The sequence below is a fragment of the Canis aureus genome, chromosome 11, assembly GCF_053574225.1.
Source record: "Canis aureus isolate CA01 chromosome 11, VMU_Caureus_v.1.0, whole genome shotgun sequence".
NCBI classification, from domain to species: Eukaryota; Metazoa; Chordata; class Mammalia; order Carnivora; family Canidae; genus Canis; species Canis aureus.
Genome location: NC_135621.1, coordinates 48,661,600 through 48,687,254, shown reverse-complemented (window position 1 = coordinate 48,687,254; position 25,655 = coordinate 48,661,600). Strand labels below are relative to the sequence as shown.

Genomic DNA, 25,655 nt, shown 5'->3' with positions numbered 1-25,655 from the left:
ATGGGTAGTATAAGAACCACAAGTCACTATAATCCAACAGATTCTTGTTGAACACAGGCTACACGCTGGCCTTTGTGTTAGGAGATATAAAGGATGCAAAGATACAGAAAAACTAGCTCTGGCTTTAAGGAACTGATATCCAGGAGGCGAGAAAGATGTGTAAATAAATAATCTTCATCCCGTAAGGCAAGGGTAATAACAAATGTGTGTAGGAAGCACATGAGTAGCCAAGAGGAGGGGCAGGGACAGGTCTTCAAGAGATGAGTAGAATTTCAGCAAGTGACGGGGCAGGGAGGGCATTCCAGGCTCTGGTAGTGTCAGTGCAAAGACACGGGAGAGTGAAGTGGTAGGGTGAGTGTGGAGAGATATAAAGAAGTTAGCTCCAGGGAACGCCTGGGTGGCTCAGCGGTTAAGTGTGTCCGCCTTCGGCTCAGTGTGTGATCCTGGGGTCCCTGGATCGAGTCCCACATCAGGCTCCCTGAATGGAGCCTGCTTCTCCCTCTGCCTCTGTCTCTGCTTCTTTCTCTGTGTCTCTCATGAATAAATAAATAAACTCTTTTAAAAAAAAGTTAGCTCTTCTGGAACCTAGTAGAAGGGTACACAAGGCAGCAGAAATACGTGGAGGCCATACAGTGAAAACTCCTCAAGGAAACTTTTCCGTGAAAGGGAACCATTGAAGGATTTCTTGGTGTGTGGATATGTGAGTCTCCCTGTCTAAGCACCTATAGCTCTGGAAAGAGATATTGATGGGGAAATTCTCTCATGTCTGAAATGTCAGTAAAGTGATGGTTAACTCTCATTTTTAGATCAGTTTGTGTTTTCTCTCTTTTATGTAGAGAACAGAAGTTGACTGACCATAAACTGCTTCTCTGAGCCTAGTATCATTTGCCTTCCTTGTGACTTTTAGCTAAATTCCCTAAACTGCCTTTTTGGGGAGAATAGGGAGTTGCAATCACATTCCTGCCCTCATCTGTTTATCAATAGCAGACTAGGTCCTCCTAGCTGTTGTTTCTGGGGATCAGGAAGTCAGGGCTCTCCAGGAACCATCCTATTGAAATTTCAACATCCAGCCAGGCCTGCCCCAAGACAGAATCCTGCCCTAAGACAGAATCCTAAATCTCCTGTTCTGCAGATGCTGTAGAGGCATTTCTGCCCCCCTTAGCCTGCTACCCCTTAATGGGTCTCATAGAAATTCATCATCTACTGGCCTCCTGAGCCCATTCCTTCTTGTTGGATGGGAAGGATGAGTTGGTGTAATAAGCCAGCCATCTGAATAGACTTTCATGCTGAGCAGTCAGTGCCTGAAGATGGATGACCAAGCTGCCATCAGCCTCCTCTCCATCTGGAGAGGTCCTCCCATCCTCTTTTAACTTTCCCTCTGGTCCCTATTGCAATTTGCTAACTAGGCTTTCAGCATCATCACTGCCCCCCCCCCCCCCAACACAGACACACCTTCTTTGATTTTTCTCCGTGATTTTCCAGCCCTAGAAAACAAAAGCATGAATCACTGCAATTCACCGCGTTTCTACCTTCCTTGCCGAGAGTACAGGACAGCCACTTTTATGTTTCCAGTGCAGTCAACTCTTTATTATTCAAGTGTGAACTTTATACTTTGTGGGTGGTCTATAGGTAGTTCCTAACACCAGGCCTCCTCTCGCTCCCAATGCACTTTTACTATATTAATCAGGATGTGTTCAGAGCCTGAAATAAAGTTTGAGAGGAAAACTCACTGCTGGAGCACAGTCCATTCCAAAGCCACCAATCAGTCTTTCTGTATTATCCGCATCATTGACATGATAACCTTGAGGTTCCTGAAGAGGAAAGTAGAGCACCAAATATAAATGATGAAGCTTCGGGCTGTCCTGTGAGACATACCTGCCTTGTCCCTGAGGTCCTTTGAGAGTGCTACCCTGGGAGGCTTGTGTCTATACTAATACCTCCATGCTCACAGGAGCCCATTCTGGGTCCTAATGGGCCATTCTCAAAGCCATGTTCATATTATCACCTGCCTTTCCCATGAAAGACATTGCAATGTGGAGTGTTCTCAGTTCCACTGCTCAAGAGGCTCTTTATGTCCCTAGCAATTTACATATGAAAGAAGAATAAATGTTCCTTTGTGACTACCAAGGATTTTCTGTATCTTCTGAGTAGAAGCTGTGAAACATTAATGTTACTGCCACAAAAAAAAAAAAAAAAAAAAAAGCTAGTTTAAATTTTAGCACCGATGGGACACCTGGGTGACTGAATCAATTAAGCGGTTCCCTTTGGCTCAGGTCATGATCCCAGGGTCCTTGGATCGAGCCCCTCATCAGGCTCCCTGTTGAGTGAGGAGTCTGCTTCTCCCGCCCTCTGCCCTCTGTGTGCTTGCTTGCTCTCTTCTCGATCTTTCTCTCAAATAAATAAATCGTTAAAAAAAATTTTAGCACCAACACCTTTTTTCTTCTATAGTTGATTTGATTATTAGCCTGAGCTCATTCATCCCAATAAGTACATACACATTAGTAAGGGTGTCATTTATTTGTCTTTTTATTACCAAAGAAGGTTTCTTTAAAAAAATGTCATTGGAGCCATTGGATAACCAATTTGGTTTTTAAAATTTTGACCCTGAAATTGAGGGCACATAAAATAAAGACTTTTGTCATATATTTATGTTTTGACTTTGCAAGATTAATTGGGATTTATATGAGGTGGTTAAGCAATAGCCCTGAAGTTGTTGGGGGAATTTTTGGTGATGAACGGCCAGCTGGCAACATGGCCTGAGTAGAGGCCTGGGCTTCTGCTCTTACAGGCCGCTTTTCATTCCAAAATGTCAAAGCCTTTATGGAAATCAGCTCATTAATCCTTCTTGTTCCTTCCTTCCCCTTTTCCTCCATCCCTCCCTCCTCAGTTCAGGTCAGTGTCTCTCTTATGGTGTAAAGACAGTTTAACAACTACTGAAGGAAAACGAAGCTGACCCAGGCCACAAGCGGAGTGCACAGAGAGGTCGGTGGCGGGCCTGGGGAGGCTGGCTGCGGGCACCCAGTGAGGGCACTCGGCAGCCACCCAGCCTGACCCCCTGGGCCACCCTTGCTAACAGCAGATTTCAGCCCTACCTCCCCAGCTGGACCATAGACCCTGCCTAAATAGGCTGGACTTTTTGAAAGTCCTGTCAAATAGAACTAAGAGGAGAAAAGACTTATTATTTAGATCAAGAGTTGGAATTATTATTATATTGGGCTTAAAAGTTTTCAGAAATCATTTTGGTTCTAAAAGGGAGAAGTGTGTGTGTGTGCACTTTCTGTCAGATAAATGCAGTGGACTCTTCAGATAAATGCAGTGGACTAAGTGAACCTCAGACTAAGTGCAATGGATGATGTGATGACCAGGAAGAAAAATAGGGCCTACTAAAATCTTTTTCTCTTTTTTTTTTCTTGGTTGTCACTGTAGCATATACTTATCATAGAAAATTAGGCAAGTATGAAATTTGGAAAGGAAGAGAATATAAGTCTGCTCTTACCAACATCCAGTGGAAGCCACTATTACTAGTTTCAGTTTTACATATACACTTATTTCATCTTTTTGCCTGTGCCTTTTTTTTTTTTTAACATAGTTGTAGTTTTGCTGTACGTAGAAGAGCTCACTTTTTTCACTTAATAGTTCATGACAGTGTTTGCCATCATTATTAAAAAAACTCTTTGTGGTATAGCTACTATGGAAAATAAGATGGCGTTTCCTCAAAATATTAAAAATAGCATTACCATATGACCTAGCAATTCTACTTCTGGGGATAGACCTAAATTAATTAAGAGCAGTTTCGAAGAGATATTTGTACACCTATGTTCATGGCTGCATTATTCACAAGAGCCAGAAGGTAGACATAACCTGAGTGTCCATTGATGGTTGAACAGGTAAACAATGTGGCATTTATGGGCAACATAATATTATTCAGCCTTAAAAAGGAAGGAAATCCTGACACAGGCTACCACATGGATGGACCTTGAGGACCTCATGCTAAGTAAAATAAGCCAGTCACAAAAAGACAAATCCTGCATGATTCCACTTATGTGAGGTCCCAAGAGTAGTCACATTCTTGGAGACAGAAAATAGAATGGTGGTTGCCAGGGGTGGGGGAGAGGGAATGAGGAGATAGTGTTTAATAGGCATAGAGTTGTAGTTTTACAAGATGGAAAGAGTTCTGGAGTTTGTGTCTCCAGGTATTGGCATTTATTAAGTACCCAGATTGGCGACAGTGAGTTTTTGCTCCAGGCAGTAGTTCTTAATGCTGATGGCTACATATTAGAATCATCTGAAGAGGTCTTTAAACCGAATGCCAGGTTCCACCTCCAGAATTTCTGATTTTTTTTGGTTGAGGGTGTGACCCAAGGACTGGTAGTTTTAAAATTCACCAGGAGATTCTAAAATGCAGTCAGATTGAGAACTACTGAGGTGTTCTTATGCATTCTTGTGTCTCCCATCTCCTTGAGCCAGAAGAGGAAGGATGAGCATTGAGTGAAATAGCAGCCATGTTAGAGCACAGTTGGATTTTTCTTCTGAGGCCGCAGACACAGACTCATTCGAGAAAAACCATCCCTCTAGTCTGCTACCGAGGAGATACGGTGGTTAACACTTTTGTTCCACAGATGGGCCAGTAAGGGGGGCCACACCGCTGTGTAGTTTCATGTATGAGTGAATTTCCGAGGTAGATTACTTAAAAGCTGCCTTAGCAAGGTATTTTAAGTTATGTCAGTTGCCCTGAGAAGTTAGATCTCATACTCTAGTGTGGTCTACCGTCCTGGAAGCTTATGGCTCATTTTGTTTTTGAGGTGAGGCTTGAAGAGAATAGACTCATATCTGTATCACTCCATTCAACAAATACTTACCGAGCCCCACTGTATGCCAGGCTGTATTAAATACTACACCTGTCTATTAAAACCAAACTTCAGTGTAGAGAAGGCAACAAAACAGAGTCTTATCAAATTGAATCATAGACCCAGAACTTTAGAACTAGAAGGAATCATGAAGTTTCTTGCAGTCTACTCCCATCGGCATGCATATGGGAAAGTGCAGCCCAGAGAGGTTGAGAGATTTGTTCATTTCCACACAGCCTACCAGGGCAGGGGTAAGATCCTATCTGATAACAATTAACATTTGTTGAGGACTTCTTCCCTGATCTTTGAGAGGCTCTTTCTACTGCCCTCTCCCCGCTCCCCTCCAGCCACCTCCATCTGTCCAGTGTTTTTATGTCAAGGCTTTTGAATGTCAAAGCTTAAGCATTGTCTAGAACAGTGCTTCTCAGACCTTAATGTGCCCATGAATCACCTGGGGATCTGCTTAAAATGAAGACTCTCATTCAGTAGGTCTGAGATGGTGACTAAGATCTTGCATTTCTGATGAGTTCTCATGTACTTCTGATGCTGCTGGTTCGGGGACACGGTACATATTGTAAGGGCCAGGGGTCACTGTGATCATCAGACTGTGCCCCTTTGAAATACTCCCACCTTCACACCCACATTCTCAAAGGCTGGAGCTTAGGTACAAAGGAGAAGACTAAGACCACTGAAGGTGTGGATGCAGAATTCTTTCCCCATCCACCTGGGATGCCCTGCACAGAAGGGCTGCATGGCTTCTGCACTTCCAATGGGGAGCCCACCTCCCTTGTCCTGGCAGCCATCCCAGTGGCCTCAGTGCCTAGGGTAGGACCAATGTTTATTGGCATGCAGAGAGTAGTATCATTTTGAAAATAACAGGCTGATACTCGAATGAGAAAAACAGGCTCTCAGGAATACAAGAACAATCCCCAAGGTTACAAGGAAAGCAACCTTGGCAACACATTTTTTAGTAAACAGTCCTGATGGGGAGCATAAATGGTGCAGGACGTTAATGTTTGTTGAAGATCTCTTTGTATTAGAACTAATGATTTGTTACCCCAAGGTAATTCTCATTTGCCAAAAATATTAGCTATATGATCCTTCCACTTCCTGATACAGCTTCCCTCCATCAGTGCTCCTGACACCCTCTATTTACTCCTCCACGGGCTCCTCGTCCACTCCTCCACCTTTCCAGTACATACCTCTAGCCATTTGTATATCTCCTTCCCTGTCCACCCCCTTCTCCATACTCTCATTGTCTCCCCATTTCCTCTCTTAGTTACTGGGCCCAACTAAGAGGAGTGGTAAGCTCCTTAAAGTCCTAGGATTTAAATGCTTGAGGAAAATATGCTTATAGAGACAAAGCTAGGACTGGCTTTTGTGCAGCAATCCCAGTCCTGCCCCCAGGGGGGTCTGTGGCCAGCTGCAGAAGCTCTGGTTTGGGATTCTGTTTTGCCTCACAGCTGAACACAGCATCTATGTTCTAACCGCCAGATCGATTCCCACAAGAGACTGCACCTCCCAAGCAGAAACACTGGGGTTTAGGTCTCATTTCGTTTTCCCACTGCCCTTCACCCTTCCCAAACCCTTCGTGCCTCCTGGGCTGCTCCCCTCCTGAAGGAAGAGGTCCTCCTTTCGCAACTGCTCAAAATAAAGAGAGGTCTCAGCCCTTTGCCACAGCTGCAGGTTGCTGTTTCTCTCCCATGCCTCTGAAATGAATCCCGTCGAGAAGGATTGCTAAAATATTCTGATGTTCATGTGGCATTTTAAGGCTATCATTTGTGGTCCCTGCCAAAACTGTAAGGAAAGCAAGTCTGAACAGGGATGATTGGTTACATAGCAAGTTTCCAGGCATTGCTGGGGGTTGGGTTTTGCTTTTTTGGTTTATTTCTTCTTCGTTCTTTTTCTTTCTTTCTTTTCCTTTCAAAATAAAAGTTTTCCCAGTACTCCCCTCCCACCTCCTCTTTTTTAAAATTGCTTTTCTTTCAACCCCCAGATTTTATGGGGGAGGGAGATTCCTGTTAGGACCACTCTGAGTCCTCCAGCTCGACAGTCTCCTTGAGCCTTATGCATACTTGAAGGATGAGAGAAATGAAGTTGGTGTATTTTAGACCCAAGCTTGTTGACATTTGTTCACTTCTCTTTCAGACTTCTCAGAAATACTAAGGTCAAGATATCTCGGGATGAGATCCTGTTTGTATTTTTTAAAAACAGAAAGAACCATTAAGTTAGCGCATTTCAACCCAAACCAATGGACAAGGTGCAAAACATTTTCTTCATTAGCTATTCCTTTTAAAAATATGTCAAGGCTTGAAGGGATAAGGTGTTTGAGAAGAAGTGAAGCTTGAGAATATATGAGGTATTTCTTGTTGACAGGCTGAGCTTATGGAAACTAGTCAGGTGAAAGTAGTCACAAGAGATCAATATATTAAACTGAGCCTTTGAGCAAGTTGCCCAAGATCAAAGCTTCTTCATATTACAGTGAGAAATAAAAATAGTCCTTTCATGCAACTACACATCAAGACTTCTGCTGCCAACTGCTGATGCTTTCTAGTTTTTAAATATAGAAATCTGCAGACCTAACCTGGAAATGGCAATTAATTTGATAAAGGACTCAGAAATATCTGTTTTGCTCCACTTGTAGCTGTTGGCTTATGGAGGTATTGCTGTTGGAAGATTTGGGCAATGTTGTCATTGCCCAGCTTGCAAAAGAACGCAAGCTTTAAGTGTCCTCAACACATTTTCATAATATTATGTAAAACAATAACATAGTGGCTTATTTTTTTCCTTTAGCATGTAACATGTTCCATCTTTTGGATAAATCAACGCATGGAACCATTCCCAATGAATTTGAGCCAGTTTAGATTCGCAAATAGTACAAAGCAATGTAGTAAACACAGTGGGGAATATAGAGATTAATGGTATCGTCCCTATTTCAAAAACCATGTGAATAAGACAGGTATGGATTGAATTAACTGTAAACAAGTAAGAACCTGGTAAATTCTGAAATGAGGTCAGAGTGTGTTGCAGGAGCCAGCTTGTGGGGTCAGGGTGCCAAGGAAGTCTTCGAGGAGGAGGAAAAAGTCTTTAAAGGCTGGGTGAGATGTAATTATTAGTTAAGGTTAATTTTCTTATATTGGAGAATGAGTGAGTTTAGACCAATAGCCTGTGTTGCTAAATAAATTGTGAAGGTCTCATTGCCCAAGTACAAAGGAAGGAATCTTAGCACGGTGCTCAGTGTTGTGGGAACCACTTTAGGCATTTATAATGGAGTCTCTATTGTCAGAGTTTAGTGATAATTTAGTCTAGTTGAAAGGAGAGCTTATCCGTGTGAAACAACCAACAGTGACATGCTTAAAGAAGTTCTAATGCTGTAGTACATAGAGAAAGTCAAGAATTCAGGGAAGAATGTAGACTGGAATAGTCAGGGAACGCTTTGCTTTCTAGGGGAGTTGAGTATTTAAAATGGGTCCTAGAGCATTGGTGTGATTTGGAAACACCCAACATGGTAGGAAAAGAACATGTCAAGATTGTGGACAACATGTGCGAGGACATACTGCGGGGAATACATGGGATATATTGTGTGCCAGTGAGGGGATAGAGCTGCAGAAGACATGCTATGTTTCGGAGAGCAGTACAAGATTTGATAAGAGACCAGTTGTGGCAGGCCTTAAATGTCAGCCAGAGGAATTTGGATTTGATCCAAGAGTTAAGAGGAAGTCAGTAAGCTCAGGCTTATACTAGTAAATACACTGCTCTCGCCATGCACATGAGATACACTGGGGAGTGTATCTCAAAGTATTAAATCTTTGCAGTCTCTCCCAGCGATCAACAAAATTTCCAGCCCCTCCTGGTGGTTAGCTAAAGCTCCCTAGTAACCATCTACCAACTCTGTCACTGGGAAGCCCCTATTACCTGCCTGGGCAGCTGGTGATGAGAGTAGAGCTGTTGCTTGTGTGCATTTTGGACTGCCTGGCTGTTGTCTTCTCAGCATTGCCAAGAGAACCAGTGAGCCACAGAATTGATAGCAGGAAGGAAATTTAGATATCATCTATCTAGTCAGTGGAATCCTTTCTTCAAATAGAAGCATAAGAGGACGTTCAAGATGTTGAAGATGACACCTGTGGTGCAAGCTGGGATGGGGGCCTGGAGGCCCATCCACATGGCCTTTCACCCATTGGGGTCCCCCAAAAGGGACTAAGAGGAGCATCATGACTTCCTATTTCAAAATAGGAATCTAATCCAAACCAGTATTTATAGATGAGGAATGGTACAAGAGGGCAAGTGACTTCTTCCTTTTTGACAGATGTGACTGATTCTGGAGATGGCCCAAGTTGGGCATAAATAGCAAATTTGCTTTTTGCCTCTTGATCCACTTCCTTCTTCAGCTGTGGCCTGATCATACTCATAGCATATCCTGCAACCCAATGCCCTTGGGCTCTCTCTGGGAACTGCCCTTCTTGGACAGGGACCCATGCTCTAGACCTCCTTGCCATCTAAAGTTAGCTATTAGGTCCTCTTCCCTTAGAAATCTATTCTCAGCTAGATGACTGCCACTGCCACCTGATCTGACCAATGAATCATGCTAATGTGTTACTAAGTTCTAATATGTAAACAAGTTAATTCCCCTGGATCATACAGCTGTTTTTCAGTAGTGATCTTTGGAGACAGTACTCTTAACTGAAGTCAGTAGCTCTGAAGGCAGGCTTTCAGGCAACACGTAGACCTGGCAGGAGTGCTTCTTTATACCTCACTTGGCCTCCTGCTTCTCTGCCCTTATATTGAGCCGACTCAACTGCGGTATGTTTGTCCTATGCAGCCAGACCTCAGGCTGCCTCCAGGAGGGGTTTTGGACTGGTCTTATAAGAATGGACCAAAGGAGCAGCTTTAAGAGAAACCTCCCGAGCCTCACTATCCTTCCTACCTCCCTCTCAGCTGCCAGTGATACCCAGGGTTCCTTGGTGATAGGACTGGCCTGCACACCTCTGGAAATAACACTTTCGCCGCGCAGTATCGGGAGCTTACTCCAGGGCTCCCTGGCTGAACCCAAAGGCCTTGTGTTTCTGGGTGACCATAGGAGGGGGCACTTTGAGAGGGACTTGGCAAATGGAAAAGCTCTAACCTGTGTATGCATCCTGTTGAAGTTGAGGAGAGGCGGAGTATACTCAAGGTTATATAGCAGGTCTGAGTTCTGGGCCCTATTCAGCTCAAACCAACCGTGTGGGGCCAGCCATTTCATGGGGACTCAGTTTTTTGTTTGTTTGTTTGTTTGTTTGTTTTTTAAAGATTTTATTTATTTATTCATGAGAGACAGAGAGGAGACATAGGCAGAGGGAGAAGCAGCTTCCTCATGGAGAACCTGATCCGGGACTCAATCCCAAGACCCTGGGATCACGCCCTGAGCTGAAGGCAGAGGATCAACCACTGATATACCCAGGCGTCCTGGGGACTCAGTTTTTAATCTGTACAGTGGGAACCCGTAAAATGACAGTGGGACACCAATGTGGGCAAGGAGGAACATGGTGAGTAATGAGTGTGAGAGTATGGAAGAGCTAAGCAAATAGAGGAAATATCTATTGTCAGATAATTAAGTCTTTATCAACATAATCAGCCATGTTGAAAACAGGCCTTTATGTTGGCCTCACAGGAACAGCTGTGCTCGGAGCCCTTGCTTTTCACCAGACTGGCTACGGGACATAACACCACAGCATGTGGCTGCAAACCAAAATACTCTCATTGTTTGGCAAAGCGGCTCACTTTTCATCTGATTGTGTTTGGGACACATAGATACAATTTGTCAAGAAAACCTTGATTCTAAAAAATTAAAATAAAATAAATAAAATAAAATAAAATAAAATACCTTGATTCTATTCTTGTTTTTTGCCCTAATCTTGGGTAGGTCACTTGAGCTATATGAGCTACTCTGTTGATATGTAAAAAATGGGAATAATAATGCCTATTTTTCTTCCCTCTTAAGAATTTTTTATTTTAATTTATTTATGATAGTCACAGAGAGAGAGAGAGAGAGAGAGAGGGGCAGAGACATAGGCAGAGGGAGAAGCAGGCTCCATGCACCGGGAGCCCGATGTGGGATTCGATCCCGGGTCTCCAGGATCGCGCCCTGGGCCAAAGGCAGGCGCCAAACTGCTGCGCCACCCAGGGATCCCCCCTCTTAAGAATTTTGTAAAGATAAGGTAGGAACATTTTTTGAAGACAAAACTTCTAATAAAAGGCAGTTGATATTATTATTATTATTATTATTATTATTATTATTATTATTATCAGTATTACTATTATTGCCAGGGCTAATTTCCAACTATGTGCTGTGCCAGGTTCACATTAGCACAGTTCTGTTGACTGGGCTGTTGGAAATTCTCACCTTGTGATCTGCATACAGATTTCTGATGCAGCTTCCAGAAGTTTTCATTCGCCTCACTTATTTATCCTTTTTTTATAATCCTGGGGAGAAAGTAAGGTTTGAAAAGAAAGGGGACTTCTGTTAGCATTTTATATAATAACTGAAGCTATATATCCTCCAAGTCCCAAACTGTACAATAAAAGTTTTCTTGGATACTACTTTTCTCCCATAATTCCTAGCACATAGCTTATTAAGTTATTAACCAGCAATTTCTCTGGCAGCATATTAAACTTTACTTTTAAACAAGTCACAGAGGGGGGGAAACATGCATCTCTCATAAAAGGAATAAAAAACATACACCCTCTAAAACGATTTCCCCAGGCTTTGAACAAATCCCAAGCCCCACACAAGGTCTCTTTTTCCTCATTCTCTGCACATAACTTGAGTGTTAGTACATTAATGAGAAAAAGATGCCTAATAGAAAGACGGAAAAATATGAGGGCCTCTTGGGGGGGTGTGGGAGGCTCCCTGAGGGTCCTCTGAAAAGGCAGGTGAGCCTTAATAGAGGGAAAAGGCAAAGCTTTGGCCTTGAGGTTGTGGGTTTCCTCTTGAGCAGCGGTTTTGCCAGGGAAGCAGAGGCAGCTATGGTCTGGACCCTGACCTATGAAGTGCCCTGGTGCCTTCTACAGACAACCTGGGCTTTGTCGAGTGCCTACCCAGAACCCTGGTAAAGGGGTCAGGGCCCTGTTTTCACAGATTCCATACCCTGGAACAAAAGCTGCTTTTCCAGGGGAAGCCCCAGTTACGCTGTAGCAGATGGCTAGGATATTTGGTCCCTTTCTGGACAGACTCACAGCTCCTGGTCTCTTGCTTTGGGCATAGGCAACTCAGTTCCCTATAAATTGGTCAACCACCAGAGCAGGGCATGAAGATGGCTTCACTTTAAAAGGAAAATTCAAGTAGGAGAGCCACGGGGCAGCTTCTCCATGTGGGTGTGAGTATAAACACTTGCAAAGCTCCAGACCGAGGAAGGCTGGATGGAAGTTGGAGCATACCATAAAAATGCAGCTCTGCCGTCACACCCCCTCTGGGGAGGGCAAGGTAAATGAGCAGTCCTGGGTAGCCAGCCAGACCCTGCATGCCGCTGCCAGCTGGCTCCGAGTGCAGATCTAAATTCTGGATGTTACAGTGGGGGAAAATAACTTGTTTAAAAATATATATTCTGCAATTCATGACCATTTGGCATCTTGGTTTAAACAAATCCCCTATTGTTTCTCCAAGAATGCCATGTGATGGTTGCTTGGCTGGGGGCTGTGGTAAAAATGGAAATGAGAAGGGAGAGAGAGGTTCTTTTTTATTTAATTTACACTTCCATATTTACATGACTTAATGTGGCCTGCATCAAAGAAGTACCTCCTGGCTCCGAACCCACAACAGCTCTTCCTTTTATATTCAAATGTAAAGAGAGGCAGCTCTGATGCTGTTGTGGGCAGCTACCATTGCAGGGACGAGAACTGCCTAGGATTGCAAAGATGGCCATCTTGATCCATGGGAGACCAAAGGAAGGTCAACCAAACACCCTGTGTCAAGTCAGCCATTCAGATTGTCCTCGGAGGCTGTTTTCTGTTGGTTAGTCAGGAAAAGTTTTCCTAGAGGGCAGGTTTTGAAGTGAACTTTGAATAAAGGATGTGGTGTGGCTGGACATGTGTCAAGTCTGGGGTTCGTGGCAGGATATGGGAACATGTTCCAGACTGTTGACTCCCCCTTTCTTTCTACTACCACCTTCCCTCTCTCATCAGTCTTTTCTTGCCCCTTCCCCCACTACTCCCCTACCTTCTCCCCCCCTGCTCCCCACCTACCTTCCTTCTCCCCACCTACTTTCTTTCTCTTTTTCTGGTTTTCTTCTTCCCAGCCTATTCGGTGCCTGGTAGTAGTCCCCAGGATATCACATCATTAACTCCATTGCTGGCTCCCTGAAAAGAGGCAGCTAGTGCTTTCTGCTCATCGTCATGGTTGAGAACAACAGTAGTGGTCTAAGTAGGAGTGAGCATGGGTGGGGGCCAGGATTAGAGCCTGCAATGGGCTACGATGAGCCCCTGCTAGGACTCCAGCTCCAGAGTCATTCTAAGCCATTAAGCTCATCAACTGCACTTGTTAGACTTTCTGGTATTCATTCATCCTTGCATGTGGCAAGCATGTTCTTACCATTGTATCTGCTCCAGTGAGCTCCCCTGCCTGGATTCCTTCTTTCCCTTCACTGGCCAGATCCTTCCATGTCTCCAGACCCCTCCTTCCATGACATTCCCTCTGTTTTTTTGTACATTTTTTTTTTCTGTGTACACACACACACACAAGGCCATAAATTCTGCAAGGCCAGAACTTTCTCCTTTCTCTCCCTTTCTGTCCCAGGTAGGATATTCCCCATGGAGCTCAGTAAGGGTTTCTAGATTAATAAAGTGAAGCCATAAGTCTAATTAGGTTTCTGGAGGGAGTCATTCCCTGGGGATTAGAGTGACCTCAAACCCTGACTCTGTTGAAGTCCAGATACAGTCTCTTGACATAGAGACTTAACAGACACTAGCAGCCTAAAGTCACAACAGCTGTCTCCAGCCCTCTGAAGATGTCAGTGAATGCTTCTGGAAGACTACAGTGTGTCCAGAATGACCTCTGTCCCTTTTAGGGGACCCACCAAGCTTCACACTAGTAAGTGGGGATCCTCGCTTTGCTGTGTAGATTTGGCCAGTGGGGTCCCACAGGTGGCTTTAATCCTTTGGAGCTTTGGAACCCTTAAAGGTCACTCCTAAGCTTTCCTTTTGAGTGTTTCACTATATCATTTCCTATTGTCCTTCCCCTTCCGTATCCCCTTTGTACTTCTCACTATTCTCCAAACGTGTCATGTACCCTGGTCTTTGGACTTGCTACTTCTTCTGCTGGGGTCACTCTGCCCATGTTCCTTATCCCAGACTCCTCACTCTTCAGCTCTTGGCCAAGTCACTTCCTAACTTACCAGGAGGACTGGGCAGGTCCCCTCTTCAGCCATCCTTAATTTTTACTGTGTCAAACTCCTTGTACTCTAGCATGATTGGTTGCATGTTTCTCCTGCTAAAGTAGTGGCTTTCAAGGTTTTTTGACAGGCACTCAAAACAAATACATTTTACATATGACCTAATGTGTATGTGTGCCATATGTGTCTATATGCACACACATAAGAAATCTTGCACAGTTTGAAATTGTGATAATATCTATATGAGATATGAACAGTCTGTAAGAAAAAAATGCAACAGGGGAATTTACTCAAGTTGTAGCACGTTTCAGTTCAGGAATGTTTGCTTTCAACATACCCACCATCACTTTGGATACCAAGCATAACCCTGTTGATACCATTCAGTATGATTCAGGATGGCTTATTACCAGGAAAGGAAAAAGAAAGGAGAACAAATCAGTCAACGTTTTTACTTAAAGGAATACCCGGGTGGCTCAGTGGTTGAGCATCTGCCTTTGGCTCAGGTCATGATCCCAGGGTTCTGGGGATTAGAGTGACCCACTCTAATGTCAGGCTCCGTATAGGGAGCCTGCTTCTCCCTTTACCTATGTCTCTGCCTCTCTCTGTGTGTCTCTCATGAATGAATAGAAAATCTTTAAAATAAAAAAAATTTAATTTTTTACTTAAAATGATTACATTTCATAAATTATTTACCTCTAACACCAAAGATAATTTATTAAAAATTTATCTCAGGCAAGGACTTTATAGCAACAAGTGAAGGAAACAATACTTACTTGACTGCTTTGATGCACTCTGATTATAGTTGATGCACTCCCTCCCTCCTTCCCTTCCTCTTTTCTTTTTTTTTTTTTTTCCCTTCCTCTTTTCCTCCCTCTCTCTGCCCCTCTTTTCTTCCATCTGGCTCCCTCCCTCCTTTGTGGCCCCAGATCCTCTCTGTTTCCCCTCACCTCTCTCTTCCCCTTCTTTCTCTCAGTTCCTTTCTCCCTGTTATGCTGGTCACCATTCACTAGTTGATTTCACAGTCAACAAAATGGGTCATAACCTACAGTTTGAAAAACACAATTCAGGACTCTAAGTTCCTTGAGGGCAGTAACTGTGTCCATGAATCATTTTATCTTCATATTTCCAAAGCCTGGCACTATTCCTGAGCTCTCAGTAGCCTCTCAGTAAATGTTTTCCGAATGAATGGGCCTCAGTTAAGCTCTGCAGCCACCGGGATTCCGGAAGGGACAGAAGTGAATAATTTATCACAGACTTCCCAGGAACTCCTGCTGTCCTCTAGACACTGGGGCCATTGTGGATGTGTCTGGGAAGCCCTACTCTCTCTGCCCTGCCTTCTCCCTCCCCCTAGTTTCCAGGAGAGAGGGCAGGAGGTTTAATGAAGTTCAGAGATTTCTGGAGACAAGAAGTGGATTCATCAGGTTCTCGGGTAGGTATTTGTCAAGGGACAAATGGTTTAAAAAATGGAAGAAAGCAAGATTCTTAACAAGCCCTTTGTTTGATTTTATATATGTAAACTTTGTTCTCCTAGTACCTGGATCCTGCTGCTCCTTCTACAGCCACGACCCTGCCATTTTTCAACCAATCTGTTAGACCCGACCACTTCTGATTTTTTTTTTTTTTAGAACACTCTAAATCTCTATTATACTGTGTCCCATGCCAGGATTTTTCCATTTGGGGGTAGAAAAAAAATCCCCAAGCCCACCAAAACCCTGTGGGTTGGTTTCCTGTCCAGCTGGCTTGCTGTTCCCCAGGATTTTAGTCCCATCATCAAAGTGACTTGACAGACCAAGAACAAACCTCTGGCTCACCCTGAATTCACAGTGTACCATTTCCAAGTCAGAACAAACATCAAGTAACAGTGAGAGAAAAAGAAAGGGAACAAAATTATTTTCCTGACCTAGAAGCCAGTTCAGAGTGAGGCCCAATTCTGACTCCAGACAGGGATGTTATGTGGCTATGGCTGTGGCTGTGGCTGTGGCCGTCCTTGAGGGTAGAGCCATGAAGAGTGGACTCCAAGCCAGAATTTCTGTCTGAGTTGGTCTCAAAGGAAAAGCCATAGATGGACTCCTTTCTGGCCCCAGATCTCTGTTTCCTGGAATCAAAAGCAGCAGCATTTGAGGGAGCATCCCACAATCTCATTGACTACATCAGACTTGGCCCAGAGCCTTTCCATTATGGGGGCAATCAGAGTGGTCCCGAAGTGTTCCCAGGAGACCAGCAAGGTCACCAGCCCATGCCAGGTTCAAAAAAGGATGCAGAAACACTTTAACCAGGCAGGGGGCTCTAAAGATTGCCAACCTTTCCTCTATTCATTTAGAAATTCTAAAAAATATATGAACTTAGTTAAAATCTCACAGAAGCTCCTCATCAGAGTTGAAAGTCAAACCAGCTTCCCCCAGATTTCCCTTCATGGTTCTATATGGCTCTATCAACAGAAAAACATCGGAGAGGCTATGATTCTGAGGCCACATGGGAGCAGTCAGTGCAATTTTTACACTACGGAGCATCCAGTTAGCACGAAGTAGCCCATCTTCTGAAGGCCTGGCCTGCCTTATTCTTGTTCCTATTTTTCAACACATTCTCTATTCTTCCCATCCTGATCTTCCCGGGTCCATAGACAGGCCAGACTAATTCCTTCCCATATCTATTGCCCCCTCTCAAAATGCCCTTCCTGATCAACTTTATCTAGCTAAAATCTTTCCATCCTTCACAGCTCAGTTGGAATTACATCTTTATTAACCTTTCCCATTTCTCCAATCCACCCTGATATTCTTTCTCTTCACTCCTTACATCCTGTCACAAAGCTTGACCTTATTCTTGTCTTCATAAATGGACAGAATTCTCTGAGATCAGAAATCAACTCATGGACCTCACTTCCCAGCACTTAGCACAAAGCTAGATGCTCAGGGGATTCTCTCTGCTATCCACAGGCCACTTACTCAGCCCTGTGCTAGCTATTTGATGATTCATTAACCCCTAGCATTGGCTTTTCTCACTTTGTTTCTTGAGTGGCCCTTTATTTGGCAGAGGGAAGTCCTACCTGTTATATGGTAGAAATGCCAGAATTGCAAATTATGTCATTAAAGAAATTTTCATAAACTGTGGGCCTTTCATAGGGAGTAGAAGAATAAGGACAGGGAGTTAGGATTGAGAGACCTGGGAAAAACTAGATAGAAACAAAAGATAGGGGTAGGATTCGGAATAAAAATTCCAAATAGATAAAAGTTTTAAGCAACAATAAGAAAAAAATGAAACTGTAAAGTTCTACAAGAAAATATGGGAAAATTCTGTGTATATACATATGTATAGATATAGATATGGATATGGATATAGAGAATTTTGAAGAAAGTTTGGACTTTGTAAGCATGATATGAAACCCAGGGGACAGAAATAAAAATACCAATATATTTGGCTGTATAGGACTAAATGTTTTTGAATTATAAAAACTATAAAGTTGAAAGACAAAACTGCAAAAATATTTGTAGTACATATGACAAAGAGTACATTTCCTTAATATATACAGCAAGCTCCTACAAATCAACGAGAAGACCACCACCAACATAACGGACAGGGAATTGAATACATTTTACAGAAAAAGAAGTTCAAGTACCTTTTTTGAAAAGCATATAAAGTGATGATCAACTTCACTTATAACAAAATAGTTGCAACTTAAAATGATGAGATAATGTTTTTTTCACTTGGTAAAAGTAAAAAAGTTTAATAGTGCACTGTGTTGGTCAGGTTGTGGGAGACTAGAATTCTTACATGCTGTTGGTAAGAGTATGAATTGGTTACAGTCCCTTTGGAGAACATCTTATTAAAATCTATCATAATTTTATATGTGCAAATATCTTGATTCATCCCTTCAACTTCTAGGAATTTCTCCCCTGAGTACTCATTTATATGCACAAAACTGATGTACATATACATTCTTTATTGTTTTTAGCAAAGTATCATAAACTAAATTATTTCAAAAGGGGATTGGTACCTCCGTGACACAGAGCAGTCTACAGGCATTTAAAAATGAGGCAAATCTCTGTTTTTAATGGAATGATATCGAATATATATAAGTGGAAAAAAGTAATGCCTAGAACTTAGTATATAGCAAACTACTATTTTTATAAAAATAAACAAGTAGGTAGCTATAGACAGATGCTTGTAAATGAACAGAATGTGCCTAAAAGACATACTGAGTAATAATGTGGTTCCTTCCAGGGAACAGAATATGAGTAGAGGACAGTGGATGGCAAAGAACTTAATTTTCACTGCATGTCCTTTGGTACTGACTTATTTTTATACCATGTGCACATTTATCTATTTTTTAAAGCTAATTTTTTAAAAAGAGCTAGGTGGGGACGCCTGGGTGACTCAGTGGTTGAGCATCTGTCTTCAGCTCAAGGCGTGATCCCAGTCTGGGGATTGAGTCCCGCATTGGGCTCCCTCTGAGAAGCCTGCTTCTCCCTCTGCCTGTCTCTGCTCTCTGTGTGCCTCTCATGAATAAATCAATAAAATCTTAAAAAAAAAAAAAGAACGAGGTGCAGTATGAAATTAGGCCAAGCGTGAGGTATACATATAAACTAGGAATCATGGTAGGGTAGGAGTTGAAGCAAGCTGATAACTATAGAGGAAGCAAGTCAGTAGGACATAAATGAGACAGGTCAGCCACGGAGAGACTTTGACACAAGACAGTTTCAAGTCAGAAGTATCTGATTCGGGATCCCTGGGTGGCGCAGCGGTTTGGCGCCTGCCTTTGGCCCAGGGCGCGATCCTGGCGACCCGGGATCGAATCCCACGTCGGGCTCCCAGTGCACGGAGCCTGCTTCTCCCTCTGCCTGTGTCTCTGCCTCTCTCTCTCTCTCTCTCTCTCTCTCTCTGTGACTATCATAAATAAATAAAAATTAAAAAAATAAATAAAAATCAGAAGTATCTGATTCGCTTTTCATGTGAGAGCATATGCCAGCCCTAGAATATGGGCAGTTCAGGCTAGAGTGGGAATAAACTTTAGAGAAAGGATAAAACTGTTAAAATGCAGAGAGTGAGGAGGATGGGTTTAGCGGTCAAGTAAATGCGATTTCCCTAGCCAGAACACTTGTGCCATTCCCTAATCTCCGGTTGGAAGCAGACAAGGGCAGGGAACAAACACTGTGGGAGTGTCTGCCACGGCCCAGCAGCGAGGCGGGCCTTCTGGTTGCCCTGCCACATCCGAAGCTCACAGTGACTCACTACGCAGTGATTAGTGTTCCCATTGTACAAGTCAGGAATATGACTCAGGTCACAGAAATAGGCGGCAAAGCCAATATTCAAACCCAGATCTGTCCCTTCTCTTTTTACTACTTGTACTGAATTATTAGTACACCAAGGAGGGTGGGGCCTTTCTTCATGGTCAGTCTGAACTGAGGCTCAGAATCAGGGGACCTTCAGCAGCACTGTTCTCAGAAGAAAGTCTTCATTCTTCCTTTTTTATCCAGACCCCTAAATCCAGCCCACTTACCTTTCCCAGCGTATGGTTCAAAGAGTAAAGTCAATTCCATTTATTGAAAGACAAAAAAATTCCATTTGCCAGGAAAGGAATGTGTGTCACAGTGTTTGTTAGTGCTTCTGTGTGTTTGTTTTTCAGCTGGTTATTTTAAGTCCATAGGTCTGGTTTGTCCTATGGTAGTGCAGTTCTCCTTTCTCCAAAATGCTAAGTCAGCGATACTTGTAACCAATGATTCTTTCCCCCCAGATTTGTCCACTAAACAGGAAAAATAATAGAATATAACTCCCCCTGCCAATCTCCTTGTTTTCAAATAACTGGGATAGGATACTGGGTTTTGTTTGTTTTTAGTTTGTTTTATTTGGAACCAGAGCATAGAGTTTTTTATCTGTTTTGTGTATGCATGTCCCCAACCTCCACCATATGCTCTAGGATTTCATTTCCTCATTTGACTTACTGACGTGTTTTTACTATTGGTGATTAAATGTCTAAAAGCATTTGCCATGAAGCCCTAGGCCTCATGATAGGCCTATGAGAAAATACCTTTTTCTCTTCTGTGTGACCCAGACCTCAGGGAGAAAAAATATCAATTTATCTCCTGTTCTTTACCTTTCTAGGCAAAATCCATGTTTGGTGACCAGAGCTGTATATATTGACATTCTCTTCCTGTTGACTCGCTGCCTTGACAAACCCACAAAAGGCAACCAGCCAGGTATGATTCATAGTTATATCATATTTTGGAATGATGATGGATCTTTGAAATACAGGTGGGGCTTATAGTGGTTCTACCACACACTGCCCCCAGCTTTGACTTTTGTCAAACTAACCACACATCAAAATTAAGCATGGTATCATATGGTTCCCTCATAGAAGCTTCTCAAGGAAAGTTCTTGTTGAATGGGAAGTTTTTCATTTATTTTCTATTTGGTGTTTCAGGAGACAATGTGGACTCTATTCAGATATCCCGTGTGTTTCAGAGACCTTGGCTTTTTCCCCTTCCGTTGAATTTTCTTTGAAAGTTCATCAATTTCAACAACTGAGAGTCTATGCTTCATTTCGTGGAGCTGAGTTGGGCTCATTTGATCCTGGAGTCTGAATACCTGAGACACTGTCCCAATCTACCCATTACTGCCTTAAGATGTGTTCCTTGGTCATATATGTCTCTATCAGGCGCCAGATCCATATACAATTGTTCTGTTTTAATCATGATTCAGAGTGGTTTTCTTAAAACAGAGAAGGGCAACTCCAAATAAAAAAAAAATTTTTTTATGTGTTTATATAAGAGGCTGCAGGAAGTGCTGTACATGAGTTCCAGGCCACAGACTGAAACTGATTTTCATCAACACAAACTGGAATGCAGGGTAATGAGCCTGCAACTGGTTAAAATCAGCCTCTTCTAATTGATTAGGCCTGTCTAAAGGAGGCTACAATTACAAAGTCACATTCTGAGTACAAGCAGGCCAGGCCTTTCCTCTGTTACATTTAGTCTGTCAATGATTTGTTGTCTTCAGTAAATATATTCAGGCTGTCAGAGTCCGGCTCTGTCCATATGGAACCCTGTTCCCAAATTCAAACCAATTTAAAGTGCTTTGAGGGGGAGGTGCGAAACCACCTCACCCGGATCAGTGTAGATTAGCCCACAAAGCCCCTGTGGCCATGCAGAGGTAAGAAGAACACGCCTGGATTTTCATCAGCTCCATATCCCTGCATAGGGGTAGCTATTGTATCCATTTGATGGAATAAGATCATATAGTTTTATAGCTATAAACCAGTCCTAGTTTATGCCTCTTGTCCCAGCATAATTATTTTTTTTTTAATTTTTATTTATTTATGATAGTCACAGAGAGAGAGAGAGAGGCAGAGACATAGGCAGAGGGAGGAGCAGGCTCCATGCACCGGGAGCCTGATGTGGGATTCGATCCCGGGTCTCCAGGATCGTGCCCTGGGCCAAAGGCAGGCGCCAAACCGCTGCGCCACCCAGGGATCCCCCCAGCATAATTATTAATAGTGCCCCCCTTCACTCTTGAAAGTGTCCAGGTTTGCAGCAGAAATTATAGATCACCCTCTCTGTAAGGGACCTCAGGGTTGCACCACCTTATTTTACACTTGAACTAACTGGGGTGCAGAGATTATAAATCAGATGGTACCAAGTAAGTTGTTCCTGGTTTCCTTTATTTTTGTATTTCAGTTCCAGATTCCATATAGCTTTACAGTACTTCTCTGCTTAGTAGCTGAAGGACTTTGGCCACGAAAGAGTTGCTCATGACTAATGAGTCCAGCCTTTGCGATCCTCTTGGAGTTGTGTGGTTGATTGTAATCATCAGTTTATTTGAATTAAGTTTCTCCCCTCCCTTTTTTTTTTTTAAGATTTTATTTATTTATTTATTGAGAGAAAGAGAGATCACACATAAGTCAGGGGAAGGAGGAGCTGAGGGAGAGGGAGGAGCTGAGGGAGAGAGAGAGGCCTAGACAGGGCTCCATCCCAGGACCCCAGGATCATGACCTGAGCTGAAGGCAGACACATAACTGATTGAGCCACCACCCAGGTGCCCCTGAACTAAGTTTCTCTTAATGTATTAGTACCTTTATTCCTTGTCCAGGGGGGTTCACCCTTGAATGTTGTGGGTTTCCCTTCTCTGTTCTCCAACTGCCTGCCCTTTACTGATGATTGGGCTCCTCCATGAATGTGTTGGTCTTTTTGAACCATCCTTTGCTCCAAAGTCTTGCGTTATATAAGAATTTGTATCCCAGTTAAATGTGGTCACAGCTGTCGTTTATTTTATGCAGCAGTATTGTACTTGCATCAATGCATCATTCCTCTGAACAAATTAGTTACTCTGCAGAGTAGGATGCAACAGGGTGGGTGTTCTTGCCTTTGTTCTAGTATGACAGCCATCGCTCTAAATATTTTATCCTGCACTGCCCAGTATGGCAGTCACTAGCCAGCCACATGTGACTCCTAAGCACTTGGGATGTTGCCGATCCAAATGGGAATGTTTCATAAGAATAAAATACACATCCAACTTCAAAGAGTTTGTATGAAAAAAGGAATGCGAAATTTCTCATTTACTTTATATTGATTACATCTTGGAATAATAATATTTTTGATATATTGGATTAAATTAGATAAATTATTAAAATTAATTTCACCTGTTTCTTTTTACTTTAAAAAATGTGGCTGCTAGAAAATCAAAAATTGCATATATGGCTCCTATTATATTCCTATCAGACAAGTAAGGATTTTATCCAGTCCCTTGGAGTTTGCCCACATAAGCCACAGATGTGTGTGTATATATGCATGTCTATCTGTATGAATGTTATATAATCATATCATATATCCACACAAACAGTGGTAACAAATTTTCCTCTTTTGAGGATGGAACTGGATATTTAGAACTAACCAAATGCCAAATACAATGGCAATTAAGATGGATGGCACTGTTGAGGAAAAAAATGAACTGTGAACTTAAAGTAATAAAATCTATTCTTATGTGTTTCATAAATTGTTTCTGAAGGCAGTTTGAGCAATAGCCAAACATGTTCCCAAACAAAGCGATCACTTACTGAGATGTAGACTTCCATATGATTTCAAAATAATGTCATGACATTATAATGTGTTACCTTGCAAGTACCTTGAAAGAATGAATAGTGCCTTAGATTCTTTGCCCCTGGGCGGCCCCGGTGGTTCAGTGGTTTAGCGCCGCCTTGGGTCCAGGGTGTGATCCTGGAGACCCGGGATCGGGTCCCACATCGGGCTCCCTGTATGGAGCCTGCTTCTCCCTCTGCCAGTGTTTCTGCCTCTCTCTTTCTCTCTCTGTCTCTGTGTCTGTCATGAATAAATAAATAAATAATTTTTTAAAAAAAGATTCTTTGCCCCTCAGCTAAGCACATAGCAAGCCATCATTAAATGGGTTATGAACTGAGTGAAATGCAGAGTTTTCGTCAGTTTTTAGAATAGTAACAGTTGTCATCAAGATACAAAAGTCTTATTGAAATTCATGTATCTATCAGATGTAAATTCATTTTCTGAATTCAAATGGTATGTTGATATCATGTTATCGTGTTCATATCATGTCTATAAATGTGCACGTACTTCCATTATTAGCTCACAAAGCTCAGAGTAGGTGTATCATTTAGGCTCTGAAGCCATAGCCCTGGGTTTGAATCCCAGATCTGCCATTTAGCTTTGTGACCTTAGGCAAGTCATTGAATCTCTGGGAGACGATTTTTCTCAATTGTAATTGGGGGTGATAACAGGATCTGTATCTTAGAGTGGTTGTTCACAAATTTATGTACATTCTTATATAAAGAATGTGCTTTGCATCACACAGAATAAGTGCTCAATAAATATAAGATATTGTTATATTATCATGATCATCATTATCATTAGCTGGAAACATGCATCTAATCCAGTCCCCTGCAGCCCCTCACATTCACAATTCTCTTAAACATCTTCAGGAAAGAAGAAATGCCTGCTTTCCTAGGAAAATACTGAAACATGGCATAGCCATCATAGAATGTCAGAAAATTGGGCAGCCCAGGTGGCTCAGGGGTTTAGTGCCGCCTTCAGCCCAGGGTGTGTGGTCCTGGAGACCCGGGATCAAGTCCCGTGTCGGGCTCCCTGCGTGGAGACTGCTTCTCCCTCTGCCTGTGTCTGTGCCTCTCTCTCTCTCATGAATAAATAAATAAATAAAATCTTAAAAAAAAAAAGAATGTCAGAAAATCCACTTGATTAAGGATGCTCCTGCCCCTCTGATTGATTCCAAAAAAGTATCATTTTTTTGTTGCTCATTTATTTTTTCATTCATCAAAAATGACATGCTAATATCAGACAGATTGAATACCTATAGCTAAAGATACGCATACATGAGTTTTAGGCTTATAAGTAGGGGCAGTAAGGGATTATAGGTGCTATAAAAAGAATCTTTATAGGATTCATTGGAGGCACCCAAGAATGGAAGTACATTTCTATTTGGGAAGATAGGAGGGCTTCATAGAAAAGAATTGGTTGAGCTGAGTTTTGAGGGAAAGTAGAGATTGACCATATGTGCAAGGTGAAGGTGAGCATTATAGATAGAGGGAGAAGCATGGCCAGAGCCACAGAGGTACAAGTCAGCACAGCCTTCACAGAGCTAGGACAGTGACCTGAGTGTCATGATGGAAATGAGGCTGCAGAAGCAAGAACTCAATCATGAAGGAACTCACAGGCTAATCGAAGAGCTTGTACTTGACCTTGTGGACAAAGGAGAATCAATTTGAAGGACATAAGAGTCACATCGTGTGGTTTTTAAGACAAGGTGACATTTCCTTCTATGCTCCCATCCTTATGAACTAAGTTCCAATTGTCACCAAGAAAGAATATAACTGAAAATCCATTCATGGAATGTCAGGGGGATTTGTCCAGACACTGTGATCATCAGCATTGGGGCTCTGGGAAGTGGGAGTGGGGAGCAGAGAACCAGACTGAACGTAAAGGCAATATCGTGCTAAAAATAGTTGTCTTGGAATGGTGCCATGAGGGGGGTTTCCTCCTCTTATTTCCATTTTACAAATCTTAAACACCATAATTCTGGTTTATTCATAGGGGAGTATATATTTGTATTTCAACAGTGAATGTATCTAACTATGAATCTTGAAGGTGATTATTTCCAAAAGGAATGAAGTAGTATCCATTTCAGGGAAACTTTGGTTGGAGGAGGATCTGTCCATCTCCTCGCAAACACTATTCGATACATGACCTTAGAAGGCTATTTCCACCCCTACATTTTCTCAGAACCACGTTGAGAGGCTGGGGGCATACACAAGGAGGAGAACCAGTGCAGGGGAAAGGCAGGGAAGATGATTAGAAAAGCTTCAGATAATGATGTGTTTTGTGTGATTCAGACTTTTATCTTAGTGCTTCCCCATCCTTTGAGGTTTCCTCAGCCATTAACTAGGTTTTAAAAATTCCAGATCTGGGGGTTTTGT

At 42.6% G+C, this 25,655-nt stretch overlaps 1 protein-coding gene across 8 annotated transcripts in view; it reads left to right on the top strand.

Annotated features, from left to right (window-relative positions):
- The window catches only part of THADA (THADA armadillo repeat containing), a 332,898-nt gene that overhangs the window by 228,616 nt on the left and 78,627 nt on the right, over positions 1-25,655 (top strand). For all 8 annotated transcript variants that reach the window (XM_077915220.1, XM_077915219.1, XM_077915218.1 and 5 more), the window contains one exon: positions 20,306-20,400. In XM_077915220.1, coding sequence (XP_077771346.1) covers positions 20,306-20,400 — 95 coding nt within the window. The remainder of the gene's footprint in view (positions 1-20,305; positions 20,401-25,655) is intronic.